This window comes from Oenanthe melanoleuca, chromosome 3, assembly GCF_029582105.1.
Source record: "Oenanthe melanoleuca isolate GR-GAL-2019-014 chromosome 3, OMel1.0, whole genome shotgun sequence".
Lineage (NCBI taxonomy): Eukaryota > Metazoa > Chordata > Aves > Passeriformes > Muscicapidae > Oenanthe > Oenanthe melanoleuca.
Window position 1 is genome coordinate 6,427,909 of NC_079336.1, and position 17,209 is coordinate 6,445,117.

Sequence of the window (17,209 nt, forward strand, 5' to 3'; positions counted from 1 at the left end):
CCCAGCCAAGCTGTTTCCATGCCTAGAAATCTAAGTTTTTGGCTTAAGTCCTTGCAGTGGATTCTCTGATGTCTGTAAATTCTTGAGTTCACAACCCTTTCTGCAGTAGTGGATTGACCTGTCTCCATTAACCTGAAACTCGTGGCAATCACATAGATCTGATGCCACTACCCTTCTGCCCAACCTGCCTGAAATCAGCTAATGAATGGGAAAATCCTTGAGGAGAATTGGAGCATGGCATGATAAGGACATAAGTTTAATTCCTTGCAGGTATGCAACTGGAAGCTACATGGTCACCTTGGCACAGTGGGCAGAGCAAAATTCAACATGTGTTTGCATGATTTATCTTCAGAGACAGGAACATTGTAGCTGAGCAGAGAGAGCACACAGGATATGAGCAAGCACTGTTGACTAAGCTTTCAACACCTGCATTAAAAGATAGCAAAGCCTACTTTTGGCCCCATTTTCATTAACCTTGTCCCTCTGAGGAGCAAGGCCTGTGCACTGCCTTGGATCACTGCCTCTCAGAGCCCACAAAGAGGAGGAGGCATAGCTTCCCCTGGCAGGGCAAGGGCATTGCTCTGTCTTGGACTCTCAATAAAATTAGAAAGGGCCTGAAACTAAGGTGAAGTTTCATCAAGCAGCAAGGATTTTGTAGAATTCATTGCTGCTACTGAGATTAGGACTAGAGGTTTATGGTTAATGTACAGAGATCCAAAATATCAGATTCTTACCCACACCTCATCACAGTCCTCAAGTATCACCTTGAACATAAGGAGTAAGTGACACAAAAAGACAGCAGGTTCTAAGCCTTCAAAGAGTCCTGAGCACAAGAACAGATCACAGAATGAGATTAAACCAAGAGTCCATTCTACAAGCAGCCACAGAGAGAAAGGCCAGGTCTTCTTAAGAAATGGCTGCAAAGTGCCTGATAACTCCACTCTCTCCCTCAGGATCTGCTTCCTACCCCCACACTCTGCTGCAAACATCAATGTTTAAAGAACTATTAAAGAAAACAACTTCAAAACTCTTCACATAGTTCAAATACTTCACTCAAAAGGAATTTGAATTCTTACATCTCAGATTGCACCAGTCCCCAGCAGGACACACACTGCTCATGTTCACATTGTGGTGTTCAAGCTGTTCAAACAGGAGGGATGGAGCCCCAGTGTGATACTGTGTGCTCAGGGGTTAGAAATCCCCACAGCCCTGCTTGTGCTGTCTTGTGAGAGCTGACACTCAGTTAACCACATCTCTGGGCACCTTCTCAGTGTGCCTTGCCACGACCTACATGAAAATAAAATCTTCCGGCAGCTGAGAGACACATCCCTTGAAGACCCAGCCAATGGGAGAGTACTGGGAGCAGTGGGATGTGGTTGGGTGTGAAGGTCTTAGTAAGTCTATAATTCAGTCCTATTGCAGAACTCCAGCAGGAGAGTCAGGTCAGTGCTGCTGACTTATCATCTGCTAAGAGCTCAAGACTTGTTGACCCTGAGCCTTTCTTACAGGGCTGGATCCACACAGCCTGGCCACACCACACAGGCATGACCTATTACAAACAGCAGCATCTCCTTGGTAATGCTGAGTCAAAGCAAAGAAGCCTCTCTGAGATGCAAGAGAGGTTTTGCTGCTATACAAGGTCTACAGGACTGAGCTTTAAACACCATTCTTCCCCAAAGAGCATCAGCTGCTGACTCTGGACAGTACTGCTATTCATTTGCAAGTTGGAAAAGACTTTACACCCCAAAGAGATGTGACATCTCCCTGCAGCACAACTGCAGCAGAAACCTCTGTGGGGTCACAGCAAGCCTTACATTCCTCAGCAGTAATATCCAGTACAAATCCACTCATCTCCCTGGGGTGCAGGCAATGTATGTTTTGGATGCACCACCTCTAGGTGGGATGGGCTAAAGTAAAGCTGTAAGTCTTCCCCAAAGATGTTCACCTGCTCAGTTCCAGTCATGTCAGAGAAGAATTCAGAACATGCTGAAGTACAGAAAAGTGTATAACAGGCCAGAAACAATTACAGCCAAATAACGTTAGAAGCTTGCCCCCCTTCCATTCCTTAAGGCAGCTGACAATTCACTTATAGAGATAACAGTGACAAACAAGATGCTCCATCAGGTACCTGGGCTGCTGCTCCTTCAGAGAGGCACATGCTGCAAACCCTCATGCATTGGAAGGAGGTGAATGGGGTCAGTGAAACATGTGCTGGGAAAGTATAGAGTGTTATTTGGGAAATGCTCTACCTTTTCCTACCCCCTTTCATCCTGTGGTTACTCAGCTCCTGAGCTTACAAAACTATATTTGTGCTGTTACACACTGGGCACAGCCCTTTCCTGCAGCAAATCATGTTTCCTGTCCTGCAAGGTACAGTCAGTCCAGCAAGACTGGGGAAATTCGCCAAGCCTGCTATCAGAAAACATAGGTTGGACCTGGCAGAAGGTTCCAACAGTTATGGAAACTCATGGGAGGTTGTGCTGTTGGGATTGCAGACCTTGCTTCAGAGTACAGCCTTGCCACACACATACACAGGGATATAAGCCACCCCTCTCCTCCCAAACCATGACAGTTCATCTGGATGCTACAGAAAACATAGTTTTGTTATCAGCAACATTCTTATCCATTTTTTAAAAGAACAGCATCTGCTCTCCCTGCCAGCAGCACTGAAGCCTATCGAATTTCCTTCCACTGTTCCAGCTATGTTGTACAAACACAATGTAAAGCACCTTTGCCCTGGGACACCTGTACACATTTTAACACTTGGCAATTTGGCCTGGCTGGGAAAACTTTATCTACATTTCAGAAAGACAACTCTTTTCCCCATTGCAACTTTTGCTGCCATCATGCCCACTTCATGCACCCCTTCTGCATCAACTTGCTTGCAAGCAGGAGCACAGAGAAAGCTCAGTGCCAAGAAAAGGATAAAAGCACACTGGAAACAGGGAAATGCCTCAGTCCTTTCCATTCAGAGGCAGATCTGCCTTGAATGGGAGCTCCCAGGACTGATGTGCCCCTAAAAGAGACTGAATCACAGGCAAGCCAGCCCCCTTCAATTCACATTAAGACTCCCAGCTACCGTATATATTCTTTTCCCCACTCTCCACTACAAGCTCCTCCTTTCTAACACAAATTTCTCACAGCACACTCCCAGGCAGTGAGCAGCAGTGCTGGGATGTGTTGAAACCCAAGTCCAGTGAGGTTCAACCCTTGCAAATGACACTTTTTCATCAGCAAACTATAACTGGCAGCTCTTATCCACTACAAGAGTTTTTCAAAACACCCCTAAAGAGTATGCCAGGCTAGTTCCTCACACTTAAGACCCAAAATTAGAACCAGTATCCTAAAAGAAAAGTGGCCCTCACTGGGCACTCCCAAGCAAACTGAACAGCCCTGCTGAAGTTGCAAAATGAAATCTGTTATGTTTTCTCAGATCCACATGCACATCAAGAAAGAACAGAAGCAGAAACATAGTTTTAAAGTGACTAATGCAGCTATAGAGTTATAAAACTTACATGGGACTCCAGACTTTCAAAGTGCTGGGTACTCACCTGCTTTGTACTCAAAAGAAGTGCTATCAACATTTTTAGATTCAGAAAATATTAATAAATGAGACACTTTCATGCAGCTTAAGAAAATACAGGCTCAGAATATAATTTGTTCTGTGCACACACCTCCTTTATCTCAGCTCAGGGGGCTTTTACAACAGGAGCTATACGTTAGGAGGAGGGAATCTGGCCCACTAAAAAATAATTTAGGCTTGCTATGTTAGCTTTAATTTATGTCCTAAACCTTCCCAGTCTTCTAATCCACCTCTTTTCACCCCTACCAGAAACACAGCACAAAACCTGCTAAAAACTTACACAGGTTAATACTATTCCTGCTACAAATTTACACAAGTTAACACTATACTTTTTCTTGTTCCCAAAGTTAGTTAGACTAACTCTTCTGATAGTTTTGCTAATTATTGAGAAAGGCTTCTGAGAAACTCAAAATCTTCTTACAGAAGACACACTTCATCTTTGGCTTATTTTTAAAAGATTAAAATTACTCCCCTCATAACTACCCCAGATCTGCTCACATCCCCTTTCCCTGAGCTGCTCCTGAGCACTGGAGTAAGAACCCCCATGCACAAGCAGCACACGAAAGGATCGGCGCTTCTCCCTACCTGAGAAGTCTGCAGAAGTCCCGGCAAAGTTGCTGAAAGCTGTCAAGCACATGAGTCCTAGGAGGAAGGTGGAGGTGGGGAACACATCTGGGCAGCACATCCTTAGGTGTCCTCACGGCTTGTTTTCTTCCCGAGGAAAGGAAAGCAGTTTCTGCCCCTGGCCAGCACTCCTCATCGCCCGGAGAGCAGCGTTAGTCCCATGGCTTGGAAGGCTCGCAGCCAGCGGCGGGGAAGGAAAAGCACTCGGCACACACACACGCACACACACACACACACATCCCTGGGAGTGAATGAATCCCGGCTGACGAATGAGACAGACCTACCTGAGTCCTGGCGGAGTTCCCAGGGTCCTAAAAGGCACCTCTCTGCCCAAATGTGCTGTCGGAGCGCAGCTGTCCAGCTGTGGCACTGCGAGCTGCTGGGGGGCATCGGGGAAAGGGGTGCACCGGGGGCTGGGCTGGAGGAGCTCAGCTATTGTTGGATTGATATGCAGGGCTCTTGTCTCTCTGTGCAGACAACAGAAGGTGAGCAGAGTTTTCAAAGGAGGGAGCCCAAAACAAAGCACCTGAAATCACACGGATTTCTGGTACGACGGGTATTTGTAGCTGCTGCTGAAATCAGTGTGAGCAGCAGTGTCCTGCCAGGCTGGTGACAGGAAAATTCTGTGTCCCCTGTTGAGAGTGATCCTACAGTGGAGGAGACTGTACAGGCCCAGGGATCAAACTCTCTTGGATCTCATTGCAGGACTGGGACTGGTATCAGCCACATATCCAAAGTGCTCCTTTCTTTTGACAGTAGAAAGCCATCCCAGGCTCCCTCTAACCCACTGGACCCCTTTGTCCTTCATCAAACTCAACAGAAGGTTTTTCAGCACAACCAGATCTGTGGTTTTCATAGAATCGTGGAATGGTTTGGGTTGAAAGGGACTTTATAGATTATCTAACTCCCTTGCCATAGGCAGGGACACCTTTCACTAGACCAGGTTGCTCCAAGCCCCATCCAACCTGGCCTTGAGATCCAGGAGTCCTGGCTCCTTCCATAGCAATTATTTAAGGCTCCAGCTAGCATGGCCCTAGATGCTCATTGAGCACTGCTCACCTTGCAGAGTTAAAGGAAGGCTTCAACTCACCTGGAAGCACATCCAGTATTTGATCCTGCCTGATTTTCATCCATATCCCAGCAGCATCAAACCAGTCATGTTAATTTGAAAGAGCTGAGAACTGGGGACACAGATAGATGGGTGGACTCTGTTGTCCCTGGGTACAAAGGAGGTCCTGGGCTTAGGTCACCAGCCTTAGCTGCAGCTCAGGCATATGCTAGCATGTAAATAATGGACATATCCCACATATCCAGGCTAGGGCAATAGCTGAGTGTTGGTCCAGAGAGAGGAGAATGTATTTCACAAGCAAAGCCAACATCAGACATTTAGCAGCCTGTGTATCCATATGTTCAAACCTAAGGAGCTGCACTGTGTGGGGCTGCCAAGGGGAGATGGGGCCAAGCTCACACACAGCTGCTGAACAAAGCTGCAGGTCCCAACCAGCAAAAATAAACTCAATGGAAATATCCAAGGAAAACCACAAGTGGTTTTACTCCTCTGTCCTGTTCATCCACATGGAATTAAGTTAAACTCTCCAAAAACATTGATTATAGAGCTAAAAACAAGTGTAAGAAACTTCAGTGCAAGGGCTCTGGGGATTTTTCCAGAGTTGAGTGAACCTGTGAAGTATTTCTTATTCTGAAATTTCTAACGTTTCAGCTGTTCTCAGATGAATATCAGACTGACTGCCTGAGTATACTTGAAAGACATTTTCAAGAGTGCTGCCATTAATACCAGAGTAATTTTTTCCCCCAGAAGTCTGTCCTGAGATGGTCTCTGTACTAGAAGCAGACCCCAAGGGGAGCTGTAAGTCCCATGCCCTGTTTGCCTTCTGTCCATATGGCCACTTGCTCAAGTCCCAAACAGCCACACAGATGAGAGCAGCGTGGTAAATCTGGAGGTTGAGCTCAAATCATGTCCATGACCATGGGAACAAGAGGCTGTTCTGGCCTGATCTGCACCTAAGCACCTCCTTCCCACAACACCTCTTCACACACTGAGGGTCTCCAGTGAAGCTGCAGATGAGCCTCCTCAAGGACAGTGACTCTGGGCTGCCCTGACAGCACAGACACAGCCTGAGGTCCAACAGGCTCTGTACAATCCAGCCCCAGTCCCTTCTCTCTGCAGACAATTCTGCCCCCTTACTTCTTTGCAGAGGGCTGCTTATGCAAGATTTTAAAAACTGGGAACTTCTACAGGTTGCCTTGATCTTTATTTCACCTGATACTTTAATCCCACCTGCCAAACCTCTCTGACCCATATTTTTCCAGGGTTGACCTAAGTTTTAAAAAGAAAATACCAGGAGATTTGACTCCTGGAATCTATGTATAATTCTTGTCTCACCTAGCTCTGCTGCCCTTGCCAAGAGGAAGATTCACCACTGCTGTCTTACAGGCATGAGATAACTATACTCATTACCAGATTATCAGTCAAAGCTCCTTATCAGCAGGACAAAGAAACAATAGGACCCCTGGAAATTTATCAGCCCCTGGAAAAGGGAAGCACTATTTGCTGAAAAGAGCCCACCCTGTTAGCAGGTGTTGATTTTACTGATTAAAGGGTAATTAGGTTTGCCTGACTCAGTATATAGAGAAGAGAAAAAAACTGGTGACAAAGGGTTTAAGGCTAAACATGGGCAGCGTGCTTGAGCAGCCCTTTAGGTTATTGTGAATAAAGTCAAAGGGGAAGAAGTTTACATCAGAGTCCTGTCCTCTGAGGGGGTTGTTTTTAAGTGAGTCTGTACAGATGCCTTCCAAAAGGAAAGAAGAAAGCAACCCTTGCCAAAAAGAAAGAAAATAAAAATTTGCCTTTGAGAAACAGACAATTCAGTTAAAGCCCATCTCCATAATGCCCTTACTCCCTGGGGCATGTGGGAACATCAGCTGTGTTTGGAAGGCAAAGAGGCCACCTGTCCCAGCACAGCACAGATAAAGGATGTCTGTCATGGACAGTCTCCTGGGGTAAACATGAATCAAGGCAACACCAAAATGGAACTTTACTTTTAGGAGTAACAGCCCTTGAAATCCATCCATGTCTTCAAATAAGTCTCTGGGGATAGGTAATAACACATTTAATGATACACGTTCTCTTGGATCCCTTGTCCCTAAAGCCACCCAGAAGTGGGAATAGGCCAGTACTGATGCAGTCCAGCACTACATCTTAGCTTGGAGGAATGATATTTGCTCTCTTTCCTTCCACAGATTAACTGTGGAGAAGTCTCACTAAGTCTAAGTTACTTAACAGCTGTACCTCAGTCCTCCTTTTTGACTATGTTACTTAAGTGCACTCTTCTCCTATGCTACTCTCTTGCAGACCCTCTCCTGCTCCTGCTGCACATAAATAATACCTGTAATATCTGAAATGTGCATGCAAATTCCCAAAGCACAGTTAAGTACAACTGCAGCTGGGGAAACTGAGGCAGTGAGAGAGGAAGTAATTTGTCATTCAGTTCTGTGACTCCAACATGACCCAGTTCATAACTGGTAATTGGGAATGGACCCAGTTAGAATGATTGCCAGTTTAATGCTGTTTGTGCTGATCATGCCTCCTCCCAGGGCTGATTTTCGGTAATGCTTTCCTATTTTTTACTGACCTAGCACCATTAACCTCTTCCTTGCTGATTAGACCATCAACAGCCAAAGGCTGGTCTGTAGAAGAGCTGGACTGGGAATTACTCTCAGCTAGAGAACCAGATGTAGGATTGAAATCCTTGTTTACACAGTCACACGCAGATTTATTAGTACAAATGTTCTAAGACTAGTCTTTCTTTCTAACCCCAGTAATATCACTCACTTCTTACTGTTTTCTCCATAAGGTCTCAAAGCACTCTCCAAAAGGCCCTGTTACATTCTGCCAACCCCCACATAGACAAAGAACAGTCGTATGTTTGAGGTCACTACTTTTTTAATGTCAGCCAGGGAAAATTGACAGAGATAAGAAAATATTGCATACTTTTTAAGTCCAGCCAGAGCTCTTTCCACTTGGCCTCATTTCTCCTAAACGAATGTAAATTAACAACAAAATATATGTGCATTTATACCTACAGAAATATATGTAAGTTGGGTGGTCAGAGCTTCAATATAAATAGCAATGATTCCCAGCAGAGTACAGCTCTTTGTTTCCTTTTTTTCTTAATCTTCCCCTAAGAGTGTCTTATGGAAACAGATGGTGTTACTCATTGAAGTAAGTACTGTTTGCTTTCATCAATTTGAAGGCAGAGGACTTCACATAATGTAGTTTTGCAATACAACACCAAGTATCTCACAAGTAAAATCCTCCTCTCTCTCCATATTCAATGCTAAACAACAGCTGTGCAGAATATTCAAACTGAAAAGCCTTTGAAGTTTTCACATTTTGTGTCACTCAATCACTTCAGTTTACAAAACGAACATAAAACCTGGAGGACTTTGCTCCATACTGGGACTGGTTTCAAGTGGGGCCAGTGCTTCAGCCAAACACTGTGTAGAGCAAAAGCCCCAAGTGATGCACTTATCCCACTGAAACATTGGGAAACACTGAAAAAAGTGGTGCAAAATCCTCCAATGCATAAAAATGACAAAAGTAAAATATTTGGAGACTTCAAAGTGATCCACAACAAAGCTGAAAACTTTCTCCTCATGTCTCACCAAGTAACTGGTGTTGAAACCTCTCTCAGTTGGCATTCTCCTTATTATAATGATTCTGTGTTAGAGGATACTGTGCAATCTGGTGATTTTTATGGGATTGGCATATCCAGTTGTGCATAGAATGTTCTCAGGTTAATCACTGTATTAGAACTACAGGAATTTGGAGTAATCTTGATCTTTGTACTACACTGCAAGTCACATAAAGGTTTAAAGAGACAAGTCCACTGAGACCCTCAGGACCTGCACTGTCTTCTGATATCTGTAAAGTGAAACTGTTCTCCACTTGACCTGACTCATAAGTCCTCTTCTAACAGTTTTTCTGGGTCAATTTCTCCATTAATTGGATGATGGTAGGGACTGGCTTTACTATCCACTGGCTTTTCCACCACTATATTTCCATTAGTATGTTCAATAGCTCTCTGGGAGTGCTTCTTAGATGAGAGGCTGCATAGGGCACCTGCAAATACCTATCTCTGACCTCACTGGCCTTGGCTTTGAAGAGCAGAAATATCCCATCTGGTTCAATGTGAGCAGCAGCATGTTTTTCCTATTATCTCACCTATGATAATCAAGGGAGAATTGTCTCAATCCTGCTGCCATGTAGGCATGAGTCACTTCAGGTTACAGACCCCTTCTAATCTGGATCTCCACTAGGTTCTTCCCTTTTATTTTTCTTGTTTTACTACCAACCCTCAAAAATAATTTATATTGTCCTCAGTTTCCACAGGAACCAGAATTGTTTCTCGGATTAACTTGTCTAGAAGTTCTCTGCTGGTCCTGTGGGAGTAACATGCTATGATGTTAATTGATAAAAAAATAGGAATCATCTCAACATTCATCTTTAAAATGGTACCATGGGCATTTATCCCAAACCTCTGTACTCCACTCTGAGGGCATGCAAATGCAGTAGCATGTAGGACAACAAGAGAGTCCTTGCACTCCCCCAGGTTCTCCTGTCCCCCATGGGCCCACATCCTCTACATAGCATCCTTATAGAAACTACTGTAACAATTTACACTGGAAAAGCCATTTTTATTACCAGAGACCTTTCCCACAAAAAGGACTCTCCAAGCATTGTAACAAAGCCTTTTCATAAAATCCACCTCTATACTAAATAGATTGAACCACATAAGGGTCTGAACACAGGCACTGCCAATCATATTTTGGACTAGTCCTTGGTTCACTTTTGATCCAGGCCACCTGGCATCCAGAACATTTCTCAGCATGGCTTGGGAACTGGCAGGAACTTTGGCCATTCCAAATAGGCAGGAAGGAATCATGGTTTGGAGTTTGATAGCATGACCACAACTAGATGATATGTTCTAAGAGACCCAATAGTGTTTCAGGAGTTTGTAATATCCTTGGTGAACACACAGTGGCATGGGCTGATAACTGCAAAAAAAACCCCAGAGCAGACTGTCTGCCAGCGCTACAGCATCTTCTCCTTCTGCTACCCCAGCAAGCCTGATTAGAGCTGCCCAGGAATGTCAGTGCATCCTGCAGTCTCCAGACTCCAGCACAGCTACAGCCCAGGTTGTTATGTGTTTGTGCTCCCACCTATTTACAGTGATCAGCAGGACACACCATTCCTTCAGGAGCACTCAGCATAGACTCAAGTTTGATCTGGAGAAGTCAATGAAAAAACCTTTTTGTCTTCCCGGGTTCCAACATAACTCAGAGAGATCAGCTTTCACCTCAGATTTATCATTGCCTCAGAGCAGAGGGTACTTCTCTTGGTTTTGTACAGACAGCAAATTACACAATAAACCTCTGCCTCACAAATCACAAACTGGTAAAAAAATCAAAGGGAATCAGAGGAAATGCTTTTCTGCTGAATGGGGAAAATCAATCCCAAGTGTAATTTCACTGGCATCAGTGCAAATTCAACAATGGACTACATCCACCATTTGCAAGAGGAACAGGTTTGTGTTCTCCTTTCACATGTACTTAAACATACATTTTCCTTTCCTCTTTTAAATCTTTTCCATTTGAGAGGGCTGTTTCAAGAGTAACATATGCTTTCACATGCTTTTTAGTTCTCAGGCCAATAATATCACCAGGTATTTTTTTCACAGTGGTCCCAAGAAACTATCCAGTAACAAAGTCCAGGTGTGCTGGGCAGTGTAGAGAGCACTAGACTATGTCACCTAAAACAACCTAAGGAATTTACAAGGGCATTGAAGTCCAAGATAGTCAAATCTAGCACTCTGTAGTCACAACACCATCATTAGGGAACTCCAGTTAATTTGCTTCTAGGGCAGGAGATGCTTCCCACTGCAGAAAGCTCACACTGAAATTTGGCTGCAGCATGGGCTCCTGGTTCACACATCACTGTTACCTAATGTGGTAATGCTACTCACCAGACCAGCTACAAAGGATGCAGAGGAAGGAAGGAAACTCTACAGGCTTTTTGCAGCTTTTTTACAAGAGATTTGCAAATGTTCACCAGGCTGGGCATTGGCTGGACTGACAACAGTGTTATGTGCAGAGCTGTGTGTGTATGGGCATAGCTTAGTGGTTTCATGCATCAGGAGACTACATAAAATAAGTATAAAAAATGGCTTGTCTAACACAAGTAACTTGCCTCAGAAACACCTCAGCAGAGACAAAAAGAGACTAGAGCCATTTAGACTCCAAAGCTTTTCAGTTTTTGCTGAATTATCCCCTTGTGAAGACTGACAAGCCAGCATCACCCCAGCCTCTCCCTGCCCAACACTCTGGTGCTGTGCTCTGCCCTGTCCTGCACTTATCCCCTGGGTGCTGTTTCATGCACAGCTTTTCCCTGGTCATTCTCAATCTCAGATATTGCTGTCCATGGAGAATCTCTTACATTTATTACTACACTGCTGGTAATTTCTTGCTTCACTTGCTAACCCCATCTTGGACATGCATAACTAACCAAATTCCCTTCTCTTTTTCCACAGTGAAAGGTAAAACAATTTTTTTTTCAGTTCAATGAATCTATCCCAACACAGCACACCAGCTCATCTCCACCTAATGCTCCTTCTGGAAAATGTACCTTCTGACAGTAGAGGAAAAGCAGCTTTGTCCATTAAAAGGAGTCTGATTTAAGGCAGTTTGGTTTTCACCCAAAGAAGATTGCCAGAAATGGTGCTGTGAATATTTAGGAGAGCTGAGAGCTTCTTCAGCTCGTTTAGGAAGCCGGTGTTCAGAGCTGCTGCTGCTGCTCCTGTGGTAGAAGAGGCACAGACTCCAAAGCTTGTAAAGCCCAGTTCTCAGGTGAAAGCCCTTCTGTGAGTCCAGAGGGAAGCAAAGTGAGACATGAAACATAAGACAAAGCAGCAGTTTCTCTCTCCCACCTATTTTCACACAATAGTGCTGCACACAGCTGAGCCAGTGCAATGTACAATAACGTTATGATTTCTAAAGGGCTTTTGCAAAACAAAGGATATAAAAGACATTTTCTCTTCAGGTTAAAAAAATAATGTCACACAATAATGAAGAACAGAAGTTGATTGGTTTTGTTAAAAATAATGAGAAGCCGCGACTTTGAGCAATTTGATCATAAATTTTTTACTTGCTTTTCCTACTGCATGTGGAGGTTGAGATGGTAGATAAAATTTACTATGACAAACCACCAGCATTGATGCTTTAATCAAGAAAAACAAATGGTCCCCCTTGAAATCTCCTGGCCACCTAGAGAGAGTAATGGGGTTATAAATGGAGAAAGAACAAATATTGACTCTATGAAATGTAAAGGTACCTGGGAGTTCACCCATCAGTCTTTAGATTACACTTGCCTTTCAAGATGAATGGGATTTTTTTTATAATCCATTTCAATTGGGTTTTTTCAGCATCTCAGGAAACAGGAGGGGCACATCAGTGGTCTCTTTAGGTTCTCAAGGTGTTCCAGACTGTTTCTGGAGGGCAAGACCTTCAGTTTCTGGAATGAGGTAGATGCTCCCAGCCCAAGACATGTCTTTCTAAGTACTGAAGGAGCTGCCTGGCTAGTCAATGAGTTATTTGTTTTATAGTGTTTCTGGGGCAGCTTTCTGTAAAATGGCTCCAGAACTCAGCCTCCATCACTCAGACTATAGAAGCTCAGAGGAAAGGACACCCCTTGGCATCTGGACCAATACAGGACTCAAGAAGACCCAAGGATTTACTGCCTAAGGGAAAGACCTCTGGCATCATTTACTGAAATTAATCTTATTTTGTCACACACTCTTCATAACTCTCCAAACTCATAACATCTAACTCTTTTAACCTCTAAAGCAATTATATATTTGTCTTCTACAAGATTATTGGATTAATTTCAACATTGGCTTTCATATTAGACACAATTCCTCTTTAAAATTTCTTACTAAATCAGAAAATTATGAGAATCACGTGTTTTATAAATGCTGAGATTCACCCAGTGTTGTTGTCCCTTCTGTTACCATAAGAGTGCCACAAATTCCAGAAGAAACTGAATTCTGAGTGAGGACATAATTAAGAGCAAAAGACCCAAGAAAAACTACAAAGCCACACAGCTCGAATTCTCAATGACCTGAAAATATCACAAATTCCAAGAGGAATTTAAAGACACTTCTGACTCTGAACAGAGAGCCAAGCAAAGCCAAAGAGAGGCACAGGCAAAGCTATCAACAGACCAGTTCACATTCTATATATCCCCTGCACCTTGACAGAAATCATGGGCACACTGTTTTTTTCCTTGCCCATACAGGTTATACAATAACAATTTACCCTCCAGGGCTGGAATGCAACAAAGGGAAAAGGAAATGGAAGAGCATAGGTGTGCATGAACGCAGGGTGATGTGCTGCAGAAGCCATGGCCATTGCCAAAAGCCCTCTGGAAACCTCAGGCTCAGAGAAGCTGGTGTGACCACTCTCCCAGCACTGCACAGAGGGGAGAACATGCCCTGGCCTGGCAGGGTTAACTGTGTGTGGCTCCAGCAGGATGCATGCTCCAAAACCACCGAGGCCCAGGGCTGTTTTGACAGAATGAGCGGAAGATTTTCCAGTCCATCGCTTTCCTGAGCTCAGTGCTGGCATGCTGTGCTGAAGAACAGCTCTCCCTCTCCTCTCTGCTCTACAGTAAGGTAAAAAATGTAATTGTGAATGTTTGATGGCCACCTTAACGAGTAGCTGCTCTATTCAGAAGGGTCTGACACCTGAGATAATTTTAAGCAACATTTTGGGATTCCTCTGATTCTTTTCAGCTAGGTCAACTCACCTTAAATTAACCAACAACTCACATCTCATTAAAGGGAAGCTTCCAGAAAGACTAGAACTGACATCAGATTGTTTAAAGTTCTAATAAAATCCACTATTCTCAAACCTATCCAGAGTAGTTTATAGAGCTGCTTTGGTACCTGGGGTAAACAGGACACAGAGGAATACAGGAATAGCCTTGTCTCTTTGCTGACAGGTTTGCAAGAGAGTCTGAAGGATTCAGATACCTCTGGACAGTCTGAAAGGAGCAATGTCTGCTCCACCAGCCACTGCTAGGGCTACAGCAGCTATGAATAGCTTAACAGGTGTTCTGAAAAGGGCACAATTTAGCTAGAAGGTGAAGTGGAGAGGCCCTCCATGAGCCAGTCTCATTTCTTTTGTAATCTGGGGACATCCAGCTTTCTCTTCTCAAGCCCTAATGGACAACAAACCAGATCTCCAGAGCAGCTTAGCCCCTCGCAGATGGAGGAGCTCTTTTTGTTTAGACAAACAGTAATAACAGCAGGCATTACCACTTTTTGCTGTGTTTCCTATAAAAACACATCCATGCTCCCTTGGGCAACATGAAAATTCACTCCCTTCTTCACACCCTCTGACAGGCCACAGACAGCTGTGTTGGGGCTGCTGCAACGTGACTTCAGGTGCTCAGAAGAAATCTCTGGGATTTCAGACTGCAATGCAGACTGTTTTGGAAGGTGATACTGGTAGTCCTGATCCTGATGGTGCTGGGACTGAAGCACTGCATTCCTGGGGACATGAACAGGTTAAATCCAGGTGAGCAGGTTAAATCCAGGTGAGCAGGTCAGTTCAGGCCAGTAAAATCTGTTGGGCATCTCCACACCAGAAATGTGCACCCCTGCCTTACCTTCCAAATGCAGCATATGATCTGAGGAGGTCTGTTCTACAGGCTTTGTTACAACAAAGCTGAGTTAAAGCACAGAAATCAAAAATAAATGGCTCAGAGTGACAAAGAATGCAGGGAGCAAAGTATAAGGTCTCCTTCCTCCTTAAACATTGCCTTTTTTCCTCTAATGAGCAGGACCATTGCTCAGTGAAATTTTTAGCAAGGAAGTGCAGAGAGGGATCAGTTGTACTGCTGACTTGGGAGAGAATCTGTTGACTTTATTGATACATCTGTAAGGACACATCAAGGGAGGAAGACACTGAAATGCTGATGTCAAAAGAGATTTGAGTTTGAAATGGGCTGGAGGGGGAAGTTTGTCCAGCTGGATAACTGAGGGTGTTTGGGGTGAGCACTGCTAAACTGCCATGTTCAGTTTTGAAACAAATACCTTAGAAAGGGTGTTGAAATAAGGGAGGAGACTTCAAATATTCCATCTTCAATGGAAGATCTTGGGCATATCCTAGTTCCAAAGATGAGAAAGGATCAGGCTAAGCACTATTTTTTACCTGTCCTGCTTTTCTTCCTAATGAAACTCAGATCTGAGTAGTAAGGAACCATAAATGAGCTTCCCCAGGACTGGACAGGAAGGACTAGAAATATGTTCAACTCAGTCAGAATTAATTCAGAGAAGTACTAAAGTCTGTTTAATCACAGAATAAGCTGAGTTTGAAGGGACCCTCAGGGATCATCAAGTCTACCATGTGCCTGGGAGCATTGTCCAAACACTTCTTGAGCTCTGTCAGGCTGGTGCTGTGACCACTTCCCTGGGGAGCTGTTCCAGTGCCCAATCACCCTCTGGGTGAAAAGCCTTTTTCTAACATCCAACCTAAACCTTCCCTGACACAACTTCAGGCCATTCCCTCAGGTTCTGTCACTGTCACCACAGAGCAGAGATCAGTGTCTGTCCCTCCTTTGCTGTATCACATGAGAACAGTGATGTCTTTCATTTATGAACCTCACCCTTTTCCAGTGATTGTAAAGTGATCCATATTTTCATAGATTTTATTATATAGGCAAGAAGAGTAGGGAGGCAGCCCTTCCCCTACTCTGTCTGATGTGACAGAATGAAGAAACTCAAGGTGAGTGTCTTGCCCCTGTATTTCAAACTCAAGAAAGCTGTTCCTGAAAAAAGAGACCAAACAACATATGGTCCAGTGTCTTGATGCCAGGGTGCCTCAAAACCCCACACAAGAATTGGGAAATACAGAGGAACAGGGTTCTGGGCTCTGTAGGGCACCTCAAGGGGAGTGAGGTTCTCTTGGGAAGCCCTGAGCTCAGGGCAGTTCCAGCCCATCAAAATGGTTTTGTTAGCCTGCAATCCACAGCGGTCAGTCAGGGAATTAAAAGTGGCTCCCTGACACTGAAACATCCAATTCTCTTCTTTAAAGAGAGTTGTGAGCTACAAATCTGCAGTTTTCCATGTCATAGCCCACACATCTCCTTACAGCTATTTTGTTATCTCCTTGATCACCATTAAGTTACTGGAATTACCCCCCACATGATAATTCCTCACCTCCTGAAAAATATTATTCTACCTTTTTAATAGCATTTACATAAGGGATAAGAATGTAAAAAAAAAAAATATTAAACTTGAGAAGGAGTGGTGTGCTCAGTGCTGGTGGAGATTTTTTTGTATTTTAAGGGTCAGAGTGCCCTCTTCTGTCCCATCCATGTTCTGCTTATTAACTCACTGTTAATCAGCAGATCACAGAAAAACTGTGACTTGTCTTCTGCACACCTTATTGTCTTCTAAAGCACAGTTAAGAAACCAAACACCAGATCACAAAGTAGGAAATTACTCTTGTTAATGGGGGGGGGGCGGGTTGGGCAGTCACCTGCATCCAATAAAAGGGTTGGGGGAACATCACAGACAACATGATGGATCTAATTAGTTCATGAGGTCAGGGAATTTTGAAGTGAATCTCTGCGAAGTTTAAACAGCAGGGTGTTATTTATAGACTTGCATTTAAAATTCACCTTCTTCCTCCCTCTGTAGCCACTAACTGAATCCAGACGGATGGCCAAGGAAACCTGACTGCCACAAACATATTAAAAGTAATTCTGCATATAATATTTTCTAAAGTAATCTTGGTGAAAAGCACTGGGACTGGGGGATGCCTGAATTATGGACAGAGATAACAGTGGCCTCGGGAAAAAAAAAAAAAAATAGTGGAGTGTTTTTATCATGAAGACAGACAGAAGTGTGTTTCTGGAGA

The 17,209-nt window shown here is 44.0% G+C and overlaps 1 protein-coding gene across 1 annotated transcript in view; it reads right to left on the reverse strand.

Annotated features, from left to right (window-relative positions):
* Positions 1-4,379, reverse strand: part of LOC130251671 (protein eva-1 homolog C-like) — a 199,308-nt gene extending 194,929 nt beyond the window's left edge. Inside the window, exon 1 of the mRNA XM_056488501.1 lies at positions 4,169-4,379. Within this exon, the coding sequence (XP_056344476.1) occupies positions 4,169-4,268 (100 nt within the window). The 5' untranslated portion in view covers positions 4,269-4,379. The remainder of the gene's footprint in view (positions 1-4,168) is intronic.
* Positions 4,380-17,209: the final 12,830 nt, after the last annotated feature.